Below are 17351 nucleotides of genomic sequence, written 5' to 3' on the forward strand. Positions count from 1 at the left end.
AAGGCAGCAGAATGTAAAGTAACTTCAGAATTAACCTCTGTCCTCATAGTCTGTATTTGCCTGCTTTATCTCTGATGTAGGATGACCATAGTAGTAGTAGTAGTAGTAATTTATTAAACTTGTATGCTGCCCAACTCTCAACAACTCTGGGTGGCTCATAACAATCAAAGAAATTACAATAATATCAATAAAAGATAAAAGCTAAAGATAGCAATGTGATAAAGCAAGGGGTCTCTCTCTCACTAAAGGCTCGGGTGAAGAACCAAGTCTTCACTGCTCTTCTAAACAATAGCAGAGTGGAGGCCATCCAGATCTCAGGGGAGCCTTGTTCCAGAGGGCAGGTACTGCTACAAAGGAGGTGTACTTCCAAGTCCCAATAAATGACATTGTTTAAATGAAGCAACCAGGAGCACACCAACCCTGCAGGATTAAATTAGCTGGGCAGATGTTATGGGAGACAGGTGGTCCCTCAAGTAACCAGACCCTAATACCATGTGTTATGACATCAGATAATTTTTACAAAATGCTATAAAATTAGAATGCCTAATGTTGAGGATCACCTGATGTTTATCTTAACATATATAATACGTGTTCTGCATTATTTATATATCTGCATAGATTCTGTGCAACTGTTCTGCATTTCATTTTCAGATTTCTAGAACTCACTGATTCCCTTGATCTACCTGTTTATTTATGAAATTACTCTGGCACTCCAAATATAATCCTTTGCCTCATTCAAGGCTTGGAAAAGAGTGGACGCATTTCATTTTCAGATTTCTAGAACTCACTGATTCCCTTGATCTACCTGTTTATTTATGAAATTACTCTGGCACTCCAAATATACTCCTTTGCCTCATTCAAGACTTGGAAAAGAGTGGACACATTTCCAAATGTAAAATATAGCTGTAGCAGTCTAGACAACAGGAACAAGAGTTGCTAAACCATACAGCTTAGGGATAAGATACAGTGCAGTTGTTAAACAACTGTTAACTGGTCCTAAAATTAAAGGGAATATTGCCCCACTGCTTAAGAAATGCAGTGTCTATCGTTTAATCTCCAAAATCATTTTAAGTGCCAACTTGGATTTATCAAACTCTAAGCAGCCTAGAACTGTAATATCTGAAAGACAACTTCTTCCAATATGTGCTTCTCATATGGAAGCTTTGCTGTGAGTGCTTCTATCTTTCTGAATTAATTAGGTAAAGACAAGAGGTAAAAGGACATTCTAGTTAGGGCATATAACTCTAGAACACTGGTCTATATCTCAGAAAGCAAATTAAAATCCTGATCTTTTTCTTTATTTGTGCAAAATTTTGGTGCTTAAAGAGTTGCTGGCTTTGTTTGTTAAATTTTGATGTGATCTGATGCCTTATATGGCTGACTACTTTAACTATCGTTGTGAATCAACAGGTAAAATAAACACTGTTGAAACACTGTATTTATGACATTTGTGAAATATCTGCAATGGATTTTTAAAAAGATCACTTTTTCTTACAATTTTAATCTAAAGCCTACGATTTGAAAATAATTTGGGAAGGCATAGTCCTCAGCCTACTCTCAAAGGAAACTTGACCTCTACTTCTCCAAGAAATAAAGTCAATGTGGACTGATGTTACACAATAGCTACATGCCAATTTTATTGCTTAATTCCATAAAGGGCTTAGGAAGAACCAAACAACTCAGTTTATTGGTAGCTAATGTAATAGGAATATTTCTTTTACACCTATTCTTAATTAAATCTCCAATTATATTTGAAATATCATTGCCTTATATACATAATTTATTAAAAAGAATAGCCATAGCAAAAAAAAAAAGATACCTGTGCAAAGGAATGTACATTAACCTCAACTGCTGAATGATCAGTTTTGACAAGGGCTGTATTTGAAAAAAAGTTGTGCTTTGATTCTCTGATATGAAACAGCCTCAGAAAGCAATTTCAGAGGGAGACATGCATTCTCTCTTTAGAGCAGGCAAATGAAAACTATGAAGCAAGTGGTGCCTGAAATGGTCAGAGCAGTGTTTCTTAACATCAGCAACTTTAAGATGTGTGGACTTCAACTCCCAGAATCCCCCCAGCCAGCATGGGGAATTCTGGGAGTTGAAGTCCACACATCTTAAAACTGCTGAGGTTGAGAAACACCGGATCAGAGGATTTAAGGGTAGATCAAAGGGCATTCAAAACTAGATAAAATTTTAGGATGAACTGCACCTTCTACATTCTTTTTTTTTTAATAAAGTATTTTTCTCATGACAAAGATCCTATATTGAAAAATTGCTTCTCTGGCAATGATTCAATGGTTCTATTTCAAAATTGTATTTGCAGTCTATATTTATACAAAGTAACGATTCATACATTAATTATGTAATATAGGTTAAAGGGCTATGTGCACAGAGTTTGGATGAAATGAAAATAGACTGTATGATTTATTCTTCACCAAGTTCTGATTGCCGAATTATATTATATACATCTTACCTTCCGAGCAAAATCTCCCTTCTCTTTATTGTATGCCTTGTTTTCCAGGAAGTCATATACATAGTGTGCTAAAGCTGGATAAGCTTTCATCACTTCAGGTGTTAGCAAAAGCTAGTAAGTAAAAGATGCAAATTACATTTAGAAAGACGAATGTTTTGATCTGAAATTAAAACTTAAGAGACAATGCAAATTTATATTTAAATCAGTTTGCAGTACTGCTATTACCCTGAAGTCCTACACCAAGGGTACTGAATTATTCTATTATTGTTGAACAATTTTAGATGCCCCACCCCCACTCCAGCCACAGTTGCATATACCACATTAATTTTAAGGACTATTAGTTCTTTGTAATAATTGTGGTTTGGTTCTGGTAATGAGCTCATTTAATGTGCCAGTCTCCTAACAGCCGTACAGGTAGTCCTCGCCAATGGTAACTGGAACTGGGAATTCCATTGCTAAGTGACACAGGCGTAAGGTGCAACATCACATGACCACATTGACTTACAATGGCAGTTCTGGCAGTCCCAGTTGCTGTGGTTTGGCAATTCCCATGCGGTTGCAGTATCCCATGGTCACGTGATCACCATTTGCAACCTCCTGCCAGTTCCCCATTGACTTTATTGGAAGCTGGCAGTGAAAGTCACAAATGGCGATCACATGACTATTGGACGCTGCAATGTCACGATTGTGAGTTGGCTGCCGAGTGCCCGAATTGCAATCATGTGACTGCGGGGACACTGCAATGGCTGCAGCCACAAGGACCTGTTGCAAATACCCCTTGTTCAGTGCTGTTGTAACTTCAGTCACTGAACGAGTGGAAGTTAAATGAGGACTCTTTTTGTATTTATATACAAAATTATTGTATAATTCTGACATACCAAAACATGCTACCTTACATTATCTACAAAGTTTACTGCAATTTCCTAGAGGTCAAATGGGGGAGGCAAGTAAGAGAAAAATACATTAATCTTTAATGAAGAACCTGGATATGAGAACATACCTGTAAGTATGAATTTAAATCTTTCTTCCTTTTTTCTAAAAAATCTCTATCCATATTGTTGAATGTTTTTTTACCAGGAAGCTTCAATAAATTTCCTAGGTTTTCAAACTAAAAAAATAGACATGGCAGTCACTTTAAATACACACACATGTAGTATTTCAGGAAAAGAGATTGCCACTGATTCATTTCATAAAGACATTACCACCAGAGTTGTTGGGAACTGGGTGGCATATAAATTTAATAAATAAATAAATTTCATAATCAGTATAGCTGGAACACTGCTAATTTCTTAACAATGGTTAAAACTACTTGTCTACTCAGAAGGAAAGCCTTCTCCCAGTCTCTCAGGCTGCTTTCCTTGTTCCTTTCCTAGAATTAACTGTGATAAAACATTATGCTTACATCTGTGGCTAATTATAGCTGGAATTTACATTCATCAGTTTCTGGATTGGGCCTTTCCAGATTGAAGGTGTAGATTTGAGTAACTGCTTCTCAATGCAGAATAAATTTTCTCAGTATCTAAACTAGGTATCAGAAAGAAGAGCTGTTGCCCAGCTTACATCCTCTTTTTCCATACATGCTAACAAGACTTTCTATGTGAAGAAACATTCAGTTGTGTCAGCCTACATATTCATTTCTAAAGTAATGCAATTAAGAAACATTTCGCAATTGTTGTTTGTAAGAAATATATCTGCAAGAAGTCAATGGACATGGGTTATAAAAGATAAATGAAATTAATAACATAGCTGAGGTTTGGAACCAGAAAGTCTGATATATGAATTTCATCAGACTCAGATTAGCTTACTCCAGTTTCAATGTGTAATCAGGAGAGCACAGAATGGTCTTGGGAATAAGCTAAACCAAACTCAGTTGATTTCAGGCAAGCCAAATGAAATTTATCCATTGCTAATTTCAATTAATCAATGCTTTCATGAAAAAAATAAACCAAGAAAACTTCAAATTACCTGTTCAGTGATTCTCATATGGAAGTCATGGAAATCACTGTAGCGGCGATATGTTTTCCATTCATCATTAGCAGTTGCCGTTCGACGTTGAACAGTTATAGTATATAACGCATATGTCCTCCCATGGTCGTTACAAACTCCTGCCATAGTATATGGGTCATAATCAGCATAGACTACCAATTAAAACAAACAAAAATGGATAGACAAAAAGGAAGACGACGAAAGAGTGGAAGAAACATGAAATGAAAAGCTGTTGAAAATGAGAGAAGTCAAATCAAGATGGACATGCAAACTGCTTTCCCATGTATGAAATTCTTAAGTATCATCTTATAGTGAAACTATTTTTTTTCTGTTTACCTCAAAAGGGAATGGTGTGATGGGTATATATGCATATATTCTTAGTTAATGTTGCAAGAAAAAAAGCTACATAAATTTCTGGGTCTTAACTTTTCTTCCTCACCTCAAAGATGCAAGGAAATTGGAAGATTACTTTTTTATTCATATTAATTAGAATTTCATGTTATGCTTGACCTGTAAAATGTGAATAATTTTAACTATGGTTAGCTGAATTAATGTCATTTATTGTGTCATTTTGTCACAATAAAAGGTCAATTTTTTTTCTGACCATATTTAAGATTAATCCTTTGCACAAAATTACTACCTAGACATGGTGAAAGCCCTCAGTAGGTTCAGTGACTCTGAGAGGAATAATAATGGTAGCATGAAGTCCTGGAAAGACTAAGAGCAGAGGGATGAAGCTAAGAGAATAAGGACAGGCAATGCTCTGCTCTGTAAGGGAAGGCAACCTACTTTGGAGAAGAAACTGTAAAATTAAATTATTTCTGTATTGCTGACAAGAAAACTAGATGGGTGTGGCTAAAACATTTAGATGAGTTTGAATGTCTGGTGATGAGATCGCTAGGTCAGAAGGCATATGTTTAGTTATTGCAAAAGAACAATGAGCTTTCAGAAGTACATCTGGAGGAGAGGATGAGGTCAGACCAAACACACAAGCAAATCTGGTCACCACTATTGCCAGTATTGAAAGAATTCCTTGTAATATATTTATTCAATTTATATTATACCTTTCTGACTATTTGATAGTCAGGGTGACTTACAACAATTAAAATTTAAATTATAAAACTTAAGAATAAAAACCATACATTTAAAATCAAGACATATGTAAGCTTGGCATAATTAAAATTGAAACTCATAAATAATAATTAAAGCTTGATGAATGAGAAGTTTTTTCCTGTTTTTCTAAATATACTATCAAGATAGTGGGGGCCAAACATTCTTCCTTGGGAAGTGCATACCATAGCCTGGGGGCCACAGAGGAGAAAGGCTATCTCCCACATATTGGACAGGCAGCATTTTAGCATTGCGGGGGGGGGGTCTTCAAGAATTCCCACTTATTAGGGGCAGCATGTTGCAATACTAAAGATGGATGTAATTAAAGGTGGCTAACTGTTAAGTCTGACTAGTCTGAGGATAGCTGCAGTTCATGCAGTAGCCATAGATGTAATTATTTTATACGGACACATACATTTTGAATGTGGAATGTAAGTAGCATTAATCAAGGAAAACTTGAAATTGTCGCGGAAGAAATTAAGTACAATAAACAAGATGCTTTAAAATACGTGAGAATTGATAGAGTAGAATGGGCCACCTTAATCAAATGTTTATACGTTACACTATTCTGGGCAAGACAACCTTTTGATGATTTTATCATTATTTGGAATACATTAAGGTTAATGAATGCATGAGAATACCTAATAATTCTTTTGATGGGGCTAATATAAAAACTGAATTTGGAGAAATAGAGTACTTCAAAATAGGACAGGAAGTGAAACAAAATTGCATATTGTCCCCATATCAGTTTAACCTATAATAATACAAGGTTGGCAGGATTTGAATCAGAGGAGGAGACTAAAACATTATTTAAGATATGCAGACAACATCACTTAATCAAAAGTAAAGATTTAAAAGAGCTCATTATCAAAGTAAAAACTGAAATAAAAAAGTATTGAATATTAAAATATTTATATTAAAATATAAATATAAAAGAATGCCAACCAGCATACCTACTGAAGTTACAGTTGATGGAGAACTAAAGGTGGTAGAGAGTTTTGTTTACCTAGACTCAAGAATAGATAAAGATGTTTTGCAGAAGTATAGAGGAAACTAATTTTAGGAAGAAAATCAATAATAGAAAGGATTATGAAGGGCAAAGGGTATTTCTCTCACACAAAGATCAGAATAATTAAGACAAACATTATTTTTCAAGTAACAACTTAAAACTATGAAAGCTGGATATTAAAAAAGAAGGTAGATGCTTTCAATTATGGATTTGGTCCTGGACCAATGATTGCTTCCTTGGAGTGATGATCAACATGCAGAAATACACATACAATGCAAAATGTATTTATTATTTCAATTTTAGGCCGCCTGACTCCATAGTGACTCTGGGTAGCTTACAAATAAATATTAAAAGAACATAAAATACATCAAGAAGAAAAAAGAAGACAGCTAACCAACAACCCAAAAGCCAAGCAGCCAATAACCGACCAAAAGGGCTTGAGGGCATGGGACAACTAAGAGAAACAACTATGTTTGATAAGGTTTAGAGAAGTAAAAGTATCCATAAAGTGAAATAGATAGGAATCAAAAAGCAGGGTGCAATAGCAAGTATTTGCTCATGCAGCCATCAGGATTTCAGATGTCTCATGTAGTGCAGGAGCCAGGAGAAGATCACAGGAAGAGTTCCATTAGAACTCCTTCTAATGGAGCTCCTGATAAAGCAGACAAAGAAGATATCATTTCAGAAAACCTAAAGGGCCAAAAATCAGAGTAAGGTGGGTAGATGCTAAAATTTAAATCATAATAACTGAAACCACCATACAGAAAGGCCTCTATCTTTGTCATAACTAAACACTTAAAAAATAGTGGCCTTTGTGTTTGGTTTGAGAAATTATGTCAAGTAATTGCTTCGTTAACTATGTTTTCTTGAACAAGCTGCAGTTGGTTGAAGTCATTCTTCATGCTAAATCATATTATAGCTTTGCATGAAGCAAGGACCCAGCACGCCCTACCCACCCCCAATCCTGCCCCTTCCAGTGGTTGGCTGGAAGAGAAATGACTTAATATTGAAACTGGTACAGCACTGAGTTTGGGGATAAAGCAACTGGCCAATGTCTGCAGAATCCATAATTTTGAACAGCAATGTGTGTTGTGCTCCTACCTCTTGCATATTCCAATATATTTAATTTTAATTCTTCATCTGGTTTTATGGATTAATTACTGAAAGAAGTCACAAGTGAAAAGAAATACTATATGTTCATAGAATGAAAGAACCATAGATCTGAAAGTTGAAGTTTCTAATTATATATTAAAAAGTATCATGGAACAGAAACTTTTACTGGATGTAAATGGAAAATTAATAGCAGAAATCTGCTCTTAAATAGTATAAATAAGCCTTTTATGAGTTAAAGTCTTTGTTCTTCGAGCTTCTGCATAAGAAGAAAACGTTTTGATGATAATGGGATAAAAACTATTTATATTAAACAAATAGTTAATTGCAGGGTTAATCAGTTACAGTTACTTTAATCACTCATAAAAGCACAAGTATCAACATTAAGCTCACCAGTATCTGAAATGCACGCATGTAGCTGTATGGACTCATCAGCAGACACATTTGAAAGATCATCCAATGACTAGTGGGGGAAAAAGCCAGAGTTGCCATTTATATTCCAGAAACATTATTGCATCAAGTTTTTTTTTCAATGCAGTCCCCCAATTTTGAAATGTCCTCCAAATTAAATATACCCAGTACTGTCATTACCGATCTTCTGATGCCAAGTAAAGACATTTTTATTCCCCCAGGGTTTTTGAGAATTTGTTAATGTTGCTGTGATTTTTACCCTTTTTACTGATGCTTTTTATTTTTATAATACTGTTTTATTTATCTTTTTTCTATTTTTGTACTATATTTTTAAATATTTCAATGTGCAGTATGTTTTGTTCTATTGCTTTTAACTGCAATTTTTTCTTGTAATAATAGCAAAACACTACTTTCAAAATAAAACAGAATTAGAATAGTCTCAAAAACAAAACTATATTCTTAACTATCATTTGCATTCATTATTTGGTTACCCATTACTTTATCAATGTTCCAATGAAAAAGATTAAAGCTTGAAGTTCTAATTAAAATATATTAGTGGCAACATTTTTGTGGCAAGCAGAGAACCTGCAAAAGTGCTTTACCTGTTTAAGACGTTTAAGAAGTTTTAGAAAAATATGTGACACAGAATAGATAATAATTAAATTTACTAGACAGTACAAGGTAATCCTCTTACTAATAATCACACTTTCTGTTACAGAATGACCTGGATGATCAAACAGATCACACTGAGCTTGACCCCAAGTTTAGTACCTTTTTTCTCTCTCTTTCTCTCACACACACATATTTCACTTCTTTAAACAAACATCAACAAAATATATTGGCATTTTTTAAATGATCAAATGTGTTTTTCATTACAGTGTCATTTTTGTTTTTGTTTCACTGGTTGCTCTCTCCTAAAGTAAATAAGTAATATTTTGAACTATACAGTTGAAAAAGCACACCTACCAAATTAATGCTGCCTGTAGGAGATCCATTAAACGATTCTGTGAAAAGAGAGAATTTTTTGGGAAAAGCCATACACAATGGAAATATAAGCTAAAGGAGTGTAAGCATGCACTAGGTATATGCATAAAATATACGGACTGAGGATGAAAAAAGATGGTTAATACCGCATATAAAGTAATGACAGTGATAAGACTTATAAAAGCTTGAATTGAGAGGTGAATTTTAGGACATAGTCTAGATACAAAGTACTGCAACACCTCACTTATGACGTTTCTTTTAATCACACTTTTTTTCCTCTGGACAAATCTGTCTTTTGAAATGAAAGCATTATGATTTATCCATGCTGTGTTTAAAAATATAAATAACTGTATACAAATTTCTGCATAATGGATAATCTGACTACTGAACAAACTAGGAGCTAAACATTATTACAGATTTGAGATCACTCTGAAGGAAGAAAAAGGCAAGCTATTACAATTTTGTGGTCAAAATAATATTACAAAATTAAAAATACTGAAAATTCCATCCATCCCATTATTTTAAAGAGGTTAGAACAAATTAAGTTAATTATTAGCAGGGAATCCTTAGTCCTGCCGACTGCTAAAACTTAAATGAAAATTTGAGCCGGTGCTAACACAGGCCACTAGGAGGTAGTCAAGTATATATTTTGCTTTATAACTCTGTATATAACTCTGTATATAATAGCAGAAGTACATTTAATATTAAAACTGTATAATATTATTGTATTAGGACCAAAGAGACCATAGAACGTCTGTGTTATACATTAAAAGAGCTTCTGCATATGCCTAAAAACAGAGGCACTTAAGGCAGGGGCGTGTTTTTTCAGGTTCTTGCAGAGGCCTAAAAATAGTCATATTTCTTTAATGAATAGCAGTTGCTTTTATGGGGATCTGAAGGTTCTTCTGAATCAAAGCATGCACACTACTTGTTACTGCGGAAATTAGCAATGGCCAAAGAAAAGCAAAAAATAACAGCAGCAGTCCAATTATGCAAAATAAGAAAAAAGGAGTATCCCCAATTCTTAAATACTGAGGTACACAGAACTTCCCCCAATTAATTTTAGTGCCTGTACGTAAGCCCATTTGTTAAATACATGGTAGAATGCAAAAAAGCAAGTTAAAAGACATAGAAATCCTACATGATGAGGGAGGAAAAACACTTAAATAAATCCAAAATTCACAGATGAGTCAGAGATCAAATGCTGTAACCATATCATAAAAGAACATAATTACTGAAGTCAATTTACCTCCTTCACCATCATCCGATCCTCTGAAACTAGGATCCTTTAGCATGTCTAGCTCAGCAAGCATTCGTACATAAAGTGCATGCTGTTTGAATGAAGGATAGAATCTTTCGTCCTGCAGCATCAATTCATATACCTTAATGAAATTAAAGCGTAATATTATGCAAAATATGTAATCTAAATTATGATGTACCTTCTGCTATATAGATGCATTTAGATCTAAATTGCATTTAGATGTAAATAATGCAATATATATTTAGATAATAATTCCACATTTCAATCTAAAAATCAACAAAATAAGTCACAAGTATTGACAGACAGATATACAGTCAGATTAGTAGATCAGAAGAAAATACTAAACCTTTTTTTGAATTTGATCAAAAATTTCAGGAGTTGGGTCCTCATTATTCAGTTTTTCTTCCAGCTTTGCTACCAATGTATCATCAATATTAATTCTTGGAGAAGCCTGCCACAGAGAACTAAATTATTTTAGTTATTATTTTAATGCTATCATTTGTAAAAATTAAAACTCAGCCGTAATTACTGAAGATAAAATAAAGCTAGAGAAAGCTAGAGAAAGAAGTACAAAACTATGTCAGTTATTTTAATAAAAGCAAAGAATCAAGTAGTTCAAGCTATCCATAAATCATACATTATTTTATTTTCAGATACTAGAAGGAAGTTAATATTTATTGATGAAACATAAATTGAAATAATTATATGGGGATGTGATTAGAAGAAATGAAAAGGTAATTCAACACCTAAGGCTTTTGTCTGAAGATCTGGAATTCTCAAATTAAAATTCTGAATACACAAGAATGAAAACAAATATAAAGGCAAGTGGAAGTCTAAAAATAGAAATAACCATTCATTTATTTATTTAAATTCATCAGGGCTTTTTCACATTCACACAACAGCTTGCTGGACAGCAGCTGATCCTAAGGTTTTTGTGCAACAAACTGGGTTTTTGGCTATTACACAGTTTTCCAGCATACAGATACCAAAAAGATTCATCCATTAACAACAGAAATATTTATTATGCTGATATCTATCAGTCTTGTGACAAGTTATGATTTTTCTTACTTAGCCATCCTTGCACAAGTTACCTTCTAAAACCTGCCCCATAGCTTACAAATTTGGTTTATTCAGGTCACAGAAGAGCCTTCACCTTAGAGGGCTTTTATATTAAAAAAATCTCCTATCCAGAGTTATTGTGGCCCAATGGGGATAAGAATGTACTAACAACTGAGCATGTGCTAGTTGCTGGTCAGTATGACAACTGTGTAGAAAGTACTTATATCACACCACTGCTACTATGCTTTCCAGGTCATCCCAGACATTTATACAGATCTTTGCTCTTTTCTGACAAGAGCTCTATCATAACATAGAATGTGGCAAAATTTTGTGTGGCGGTATGTAAAATCAGGAAGATTCTGGTTTCTCCAAAATGTTACCAATAACTGTTTTTTTCCTCAGACGGATTTTTCTTTCTTTTTCTCCTAAGCTCCTTTGAAAATATATATATGAATACTGTAGTTAATTGCTTTTTACATGTTGTTTTCTGTTTTAGGCCAGAATAAAAGATTCACTTCTTTTATGCACTGTTTTGCTGTTTATGCATTCTCTAGTTACTATAGATTCTAGTATATTTTATATAGGGTAGTTTTGTAATGATTCTAGTTCTACCCTGATCTTATCCATTTTGTATCTATTCAGTATTAGTTTGCCTATAATATATTCTGACAGCTTTGATACTTTTTATTATTCTGGTTTTTAGTACCTAGTGTGGCAGCTTCACTATATGTTCATTAGTTCTGAATGTTTCCCCCCTTTCATCATGTGATTACTTTTTATATTGTATGTTCTATGCTCTTTTTTGATTATAATAAAGTTTAAATAGTAAGCCAACTTGAGTCATCACTACTACCTTACCTTGTTCTGTATATTTTATTCAATTGTTTAAACATGGTAATAACTTTTAATGCCCAGACTGCTGACATTTTATGAATTTTTTCAAATAATTCACTTCCACAAATCTATTCTAATTTTATAAAACACCATTAAAAAAAAAAGTTCTTACCTTTTCTGACAAATACTATTTTATGATTTTTTTTGAAATCATTCACTTCCACAAATTTATTCTAATTTTATAAAACACCATTTTTTTTAAAAAAAAGAAGATACGTTCTTACCTTTTCTGACAAATACTGTTCATATATTCCAACTGCAGCTGTTCTTAACAGACCTTTGGTTTGTGTTGTTTGATGCATTCCATCTTTCAGATGGTTCAGCAATACTTCTAGCTGTTTCTGAGCTGTAACCCTGTATCCTTCTACTGTTATCCAGAAAAAAAGATGTGCCTGACCTCCCATCTGCTGCATGTAATCTAAACAACAATAACAATTGTTTATTTTCATTTTTGGGGTTGTGGTTTTTTTGATTATGTGAGCCACCCAGAGTCATGAAAGTGAGATGGGCGGCTATACAAAACGAATGAATAAATTAAATAAATAAATAAACAATGCAATCATATATAACATTTATCTTCTATCTGAAGAAGCCATTTTCTCCTTTAAAAATGCCAATTGCATTCACATTGATTTCCTGATGCAGGGTTCTCTAACAGGGATGCACACAACTGTTAAAAAAAAATGTAAATAGGTATCAGATGCTTGTCAAATATTATGTTACTTGGCCCTTGAAGTATAAGAAGTGTTTTGCTTGTTGATATATCCCTAATTCATGACTGATCTTTTTTGTTGTGTGCTGCTAAATATTTTAGGATGTAAATGCAGACAGCCAGTTGGGGACATTTCTGTGTTTGTCTGGTGATGCCTCTCTCCAGAGGAGAGGACTTACTGTATTTCTTTTGCTAATGTTTATATAATGTTTCAATCTGGGCAACCCTAAGCAGTGTACACTTAGACCAACAATACAATTTACAGTATACCAACTTTAAAATATTTTTAAAATGCTATATTAAATGTAACAACTTTAGATAAAACAGCCTCCTATTTAGTGCTGAAATCTATCCAAAGGACCAGGTGTTAATGAATATTTGGAAGACCATAAGAGTAAGAGCCACCCTTGCTTCTGGGGACAAGTTCTCCCCAAAGAGGGGAACCTCCATAGATAATGCCTCTATGATTCCTCCAGTGGCATCTCACGATAGAAGAGAACTTTCAGCAGGCATTCTCTATTCATTTGAACTGGGTAGGCAGAATCTACCTGTAAAAGGTGGTCTCACAGATACCCAGGTCCTGAGCCGCAAAGGTCATTATGACCAGCACTTACATTGTACTTGGAAACACACTGGTAGCTAGTGTAACTCCAGTAGCAGCAGTGTTACATGGCTACATGTTCTCATTCCAATACACAGGAAGCAGCTTTTATTTATTAATTTTGGTAGCCAGAAAACACAGTAAATGTCTTCTTGACTTGTTAAAACTGCTGGATGAATCTGGGTAAGTAATCAATGAGGTGGAGAGTCTACAAAGCTTAGGCAATGTACATTAAAAGCTTTCAAACATTATTGAAAGAAACCCCAATTGTGTCAGTGGATTGACTGGGATTCATTTTCTGCCTGACTACCTAATCTTCAGGCAGCTTGCTCTGGAGGAAATAATTGAAAGGAAAATGGGAGATTATCCTATTCTTTCTTAAAGAACACAGAGTCTAGCGTTTCCTCATACTCTTTTCAGAGAATATCGTCTTGGTGTGAAGAAAGGATTACTGGACTACCTAAATGCTCCTTAGGAAACAAAACAATCTACTTAAGTAAGTTGACTAGCTGGTAGCAATCAGGACACACTGCCAACCTATTTATTCTTGTGATCCTGGGGCAATAAGCAAAAAGTATACAGTTTCTTCTGAATTTCCACTGCTTTCCAAAGCTATAGTATGCGATTTTTAAAAAAGTTGTTGTCTGGATGAAACATGACACATTCAAACTATTCAAATTTTTGTTCTGAGATAATGCAGCAAACTCAGAATGTTCCTGCAGAATATTGTGAGTAGAGCTATTTTTTCTGAACTAAAAGCAAAATGTTTTACGCATTTCATGCATATTCTAATTCATTGACATGAATTTTCAAATAGAAGCTCTTTTTTAAAGCTTAACTACCACAGAGTTTGCATGAAAATCTCAGTACCTTGACTTATTTTATTTTGCTTAATATTTTTAATGGAGGAAAGACTAATGCCATCTAAACTTCATCTAGTGGGCATAAAATACCCAAATTGATTCCCAATAGAGTTTGTTTACATTCCTATGACTTACAGCTAACTTAATTGTGTGGGTCTTTGGGGAAGGGAATCAGTCTACGTGTCACCTGTTCATTAAATCAGTTTTACATATGAGAAGGTGAACCTCCTGAAATGGACAGGACCAAAAAGGTCTCCACATTACCTTTATTTTACTTTTTTTTTAGGGAAATACATGCACCTTTATAGCATCCTGTAACAGCACTACAGTTTTAATCATGCAAAATATATATATTTCTAACTACTGTTTTCTTACCCATAAAAAATTGTAGTGCAACATTGTTTACTAGAATGTTGTCCAGAGGGACTGTGCAAAGTTTTCCAAAATTTGCAGCCAGTTTCACAGTATCTATTTCCTGAATAAAGACACAGTACATTAATAGATAAGGCTATGCAATCTTCATACAAAAGGACTTATTTTTGCTAATATCAGGGATATTACCTTCTCATAAGATCTGGCTACAGAGATTCAGAAATAAAGTTAACTATATCACTACTGCATGTACACTTTACAAGTTTGCTTGATAATGGATTGGCAATAGATTCCTTATCTTGGGCCAGGATCTTAATTCAGTATCAATCAGATATATAGCAAAACCAGTATCTTTTTTAGACTGATGTGATATGAGAACATAAAATGACAAATTCAAGTTACTGACATTCAGCAGCTATTAATAGCAATGCAAAAGATTTTGATAACACTGAGCTTTTTACAAAATGGGGTCTCACAGTTAGCTGAGATGTTTATCTACAATTTTAATACATCGAAGTAGATGAAACATACTTACTTTTCCTGACTGTAGCCTCAGTATTCTTGAATCACATACTTTCTTCACAAACAGTAAGCTATTTATTTGATTTTTTATATTGTTAATATCTGAAAAGAACATCAAGTAAGATTCAAAAGGATAAAAAGTGTCCAATTAAATTTCTGGTGAATTGGAAAAGTATTGTTTAAGGCTACCAGTAGAAGGAGAAGACAATCAAAAATCTCTAAAAAAAAAACTGCTGCAATTTTTTTTCAAAATGGAATCAACATTATTATTGTTAAGCACAGAACTATTAACCAAATTAAAGATGTGCTGGCAATAAAAATTTGGGTTTTGAGAACTATTTCAGTAGAATACATTCTTACATTTTTCCAGGAAAAAAGGTTTAAAATGCTAGCATTACTATAAACCATTAGAAAAGACAGTAAATTCTAAATGAGACACACTTTTTAAAAAATAAGCTACATTATGGGCATAAATACACTCTCTTTGTATTGATTTTTCCTAAGTTCAGGTTTTGAAAACCTACAGTCAAGGCTACCTCATGATAGACTGAGCACAAAATTAATTATGCTGAGAAACCAATTTTAAAACAAAACTTTCTTTTAAAGCAGTGCTCAGCCCTTACAGATGCATAAATTAAATTTGCCAGAACAAGCAGAACCAGCATACATATTATGTCAATTACCTACAAAATTCTCATCCCTTTCCAATGTCTATTGGAATAAATAAATTTTCTTAAGGGAACTTTTATGCTTTCAGGACATGGCCTTAGAATACATAATAGCCCATCTTGGCAAGTTTATATGCAGACTTGAACTCCACGATGGAACAAAAATGGAATAAAATCATAAATAGCTAATTAATCAAGAGGCAAGTTTCTTATTCTTCCAATGGTCAGTTATGGAAACTAATTAGCAATTCAAGAAGCTTAATGTGCTTAAACTAGGAATAATCTAATTAAAAATACAAGACTACTTGCATCTTCATTCTACATCTTAAACCCACGTTTTTTCCCTGAAGTTCTCAACTGATCCTTAACTAGAAAATCTGTCCATTAAGAAAGATTATATAGCCTTCTAGCTTCTAAGAGAATGCTATATGAAGAGAAAACAGACAGTATTATGATTATATCATAATTGTAAATATAAACATTACAATACCAACCATCTCCAGCTGTATCCAAGGACCGAAGATACTGCAGTTCTTCTGTGGCTTTATCCCTTACTGCTTCTAACTCTCCTACTTTATCACTTACTTTAACAATGTTCATAAAGGCCTCATAATTGCAAATTGAATCACGAATCTGAAATATATGAGGAAAAAAAATGTTTCACTTTTCCAGATGTGAATTTTATACGTAAGTATGCAGTCACTCTGCCATTTCTAAAAATTCTTCATACTGCATCCCCTGAATAACTCAACTTTTCTTATCTCCCTGCCATCACTGTGCATGCTCCTTAAAGCCAAGGACAAATATATTTAAGGTTTACCAATGAAGTAGCACATACGGCTATATTCGTGATTACATTCCATTTTCTTTGTGAGTAATACATTTTAATGACACTTACGACATTCTCTACCCCTCTTTTCAAGTCAGCATTGCTTTGAACAGCTAAGTATTATTGATTCACAAAAAATTAACAGTTTCAAAGAAAACAAAATACACTAAACATTATTATGTAAATGATTATTTCAGTTCTGGTAACTTACAAATGAACTAATCTCCTAAAATTAATGCTAAGTATTGCTAACACTGATTTAGGATAATTTATCTTGTTAAACTGTACAATGTTAACAAGCTAAAATGAATAAATACTACCACCAATTATTTAAAATGATTACATAATTTTTGAAATGCAGGTAGTCTTCACTTAGTGACAACTGGGACTGGAATTTAGGTCACTAAGTGGTCATTAAGTGAATCATCACATGACCGGACCCAATTTTATGCCCTTTTTTGCGGTGGTTGTTAAGCAAATCACCATG

At 33.8% G+C, this 17351-nt stretch overlaps 1 protein-coding gene across 4 annotated transcripts in view; it reads right to left on the reverse strand.

The window, feature by feature from the left end:
* Positions 1-17351, reverse strand: part of SNX13 (sorting nexin 13) — an 84267-nt gene that overhangs the window by 14505 nt on the left and 52411 nt on the right. For 3 of the 4 annotated variants that reach the window (XM_007437973.4, XM_088150670.1, XM_015889798.3), the window contains 11 exons: positions 16530-16668; positions 15381-15469; positions 14849-14948; positions 12522-12715; positions 10691-10795; positions 10333-10465; positions 9066-9103; positions 8082-8151; positions 4439-4611; positions 3474-3581; positions 2474-2584 (listed from right to left, as the gene is read on the reverse strand). In XM_007437973.4, the coding sequence (XP_007438035.1) occupies positions 2474-2584; positions 3474-3581; positions 4439-4611; positions 8082-8151; positions 9066-9103; positions 10333-10465; positions 10691-10795; positions 12522-12715; positions 14849-14948; positions 15381-15469; positions 16530-16668 (1260 nt within the window). The remainder of the gene's footprint in view (positions 1-2473; positions 2585-3473; positions 3582-4438; positions 4612-8081; positions 8152-9065; positions 9104-10332; positions 10466-10690; positions 10796-12521; positions 12716-14848; positions 14949-15380; positions 15470-16529; positions 16669-17351) is intronic. The other variant, XM_007437974.4, reaches the window with a different exon arrangement.

This window comes from Python bivittatus, unplaced genomic scaffold (genome assembly GCF_059951505.1).
Source record: "Python bivittatus isolate LINGU-HERP-01145 unplaced genomic scaffold, Pbiv_v1 ctg000610_np1212, whole genome shotgun sequence".
In the NCBI taxonomy this organism is placed as follows: Eukaryota; Metazoa; Chordata; class Lepidosauria; order Squamata; family Pythonidae; genus Python; species Python bivittatus.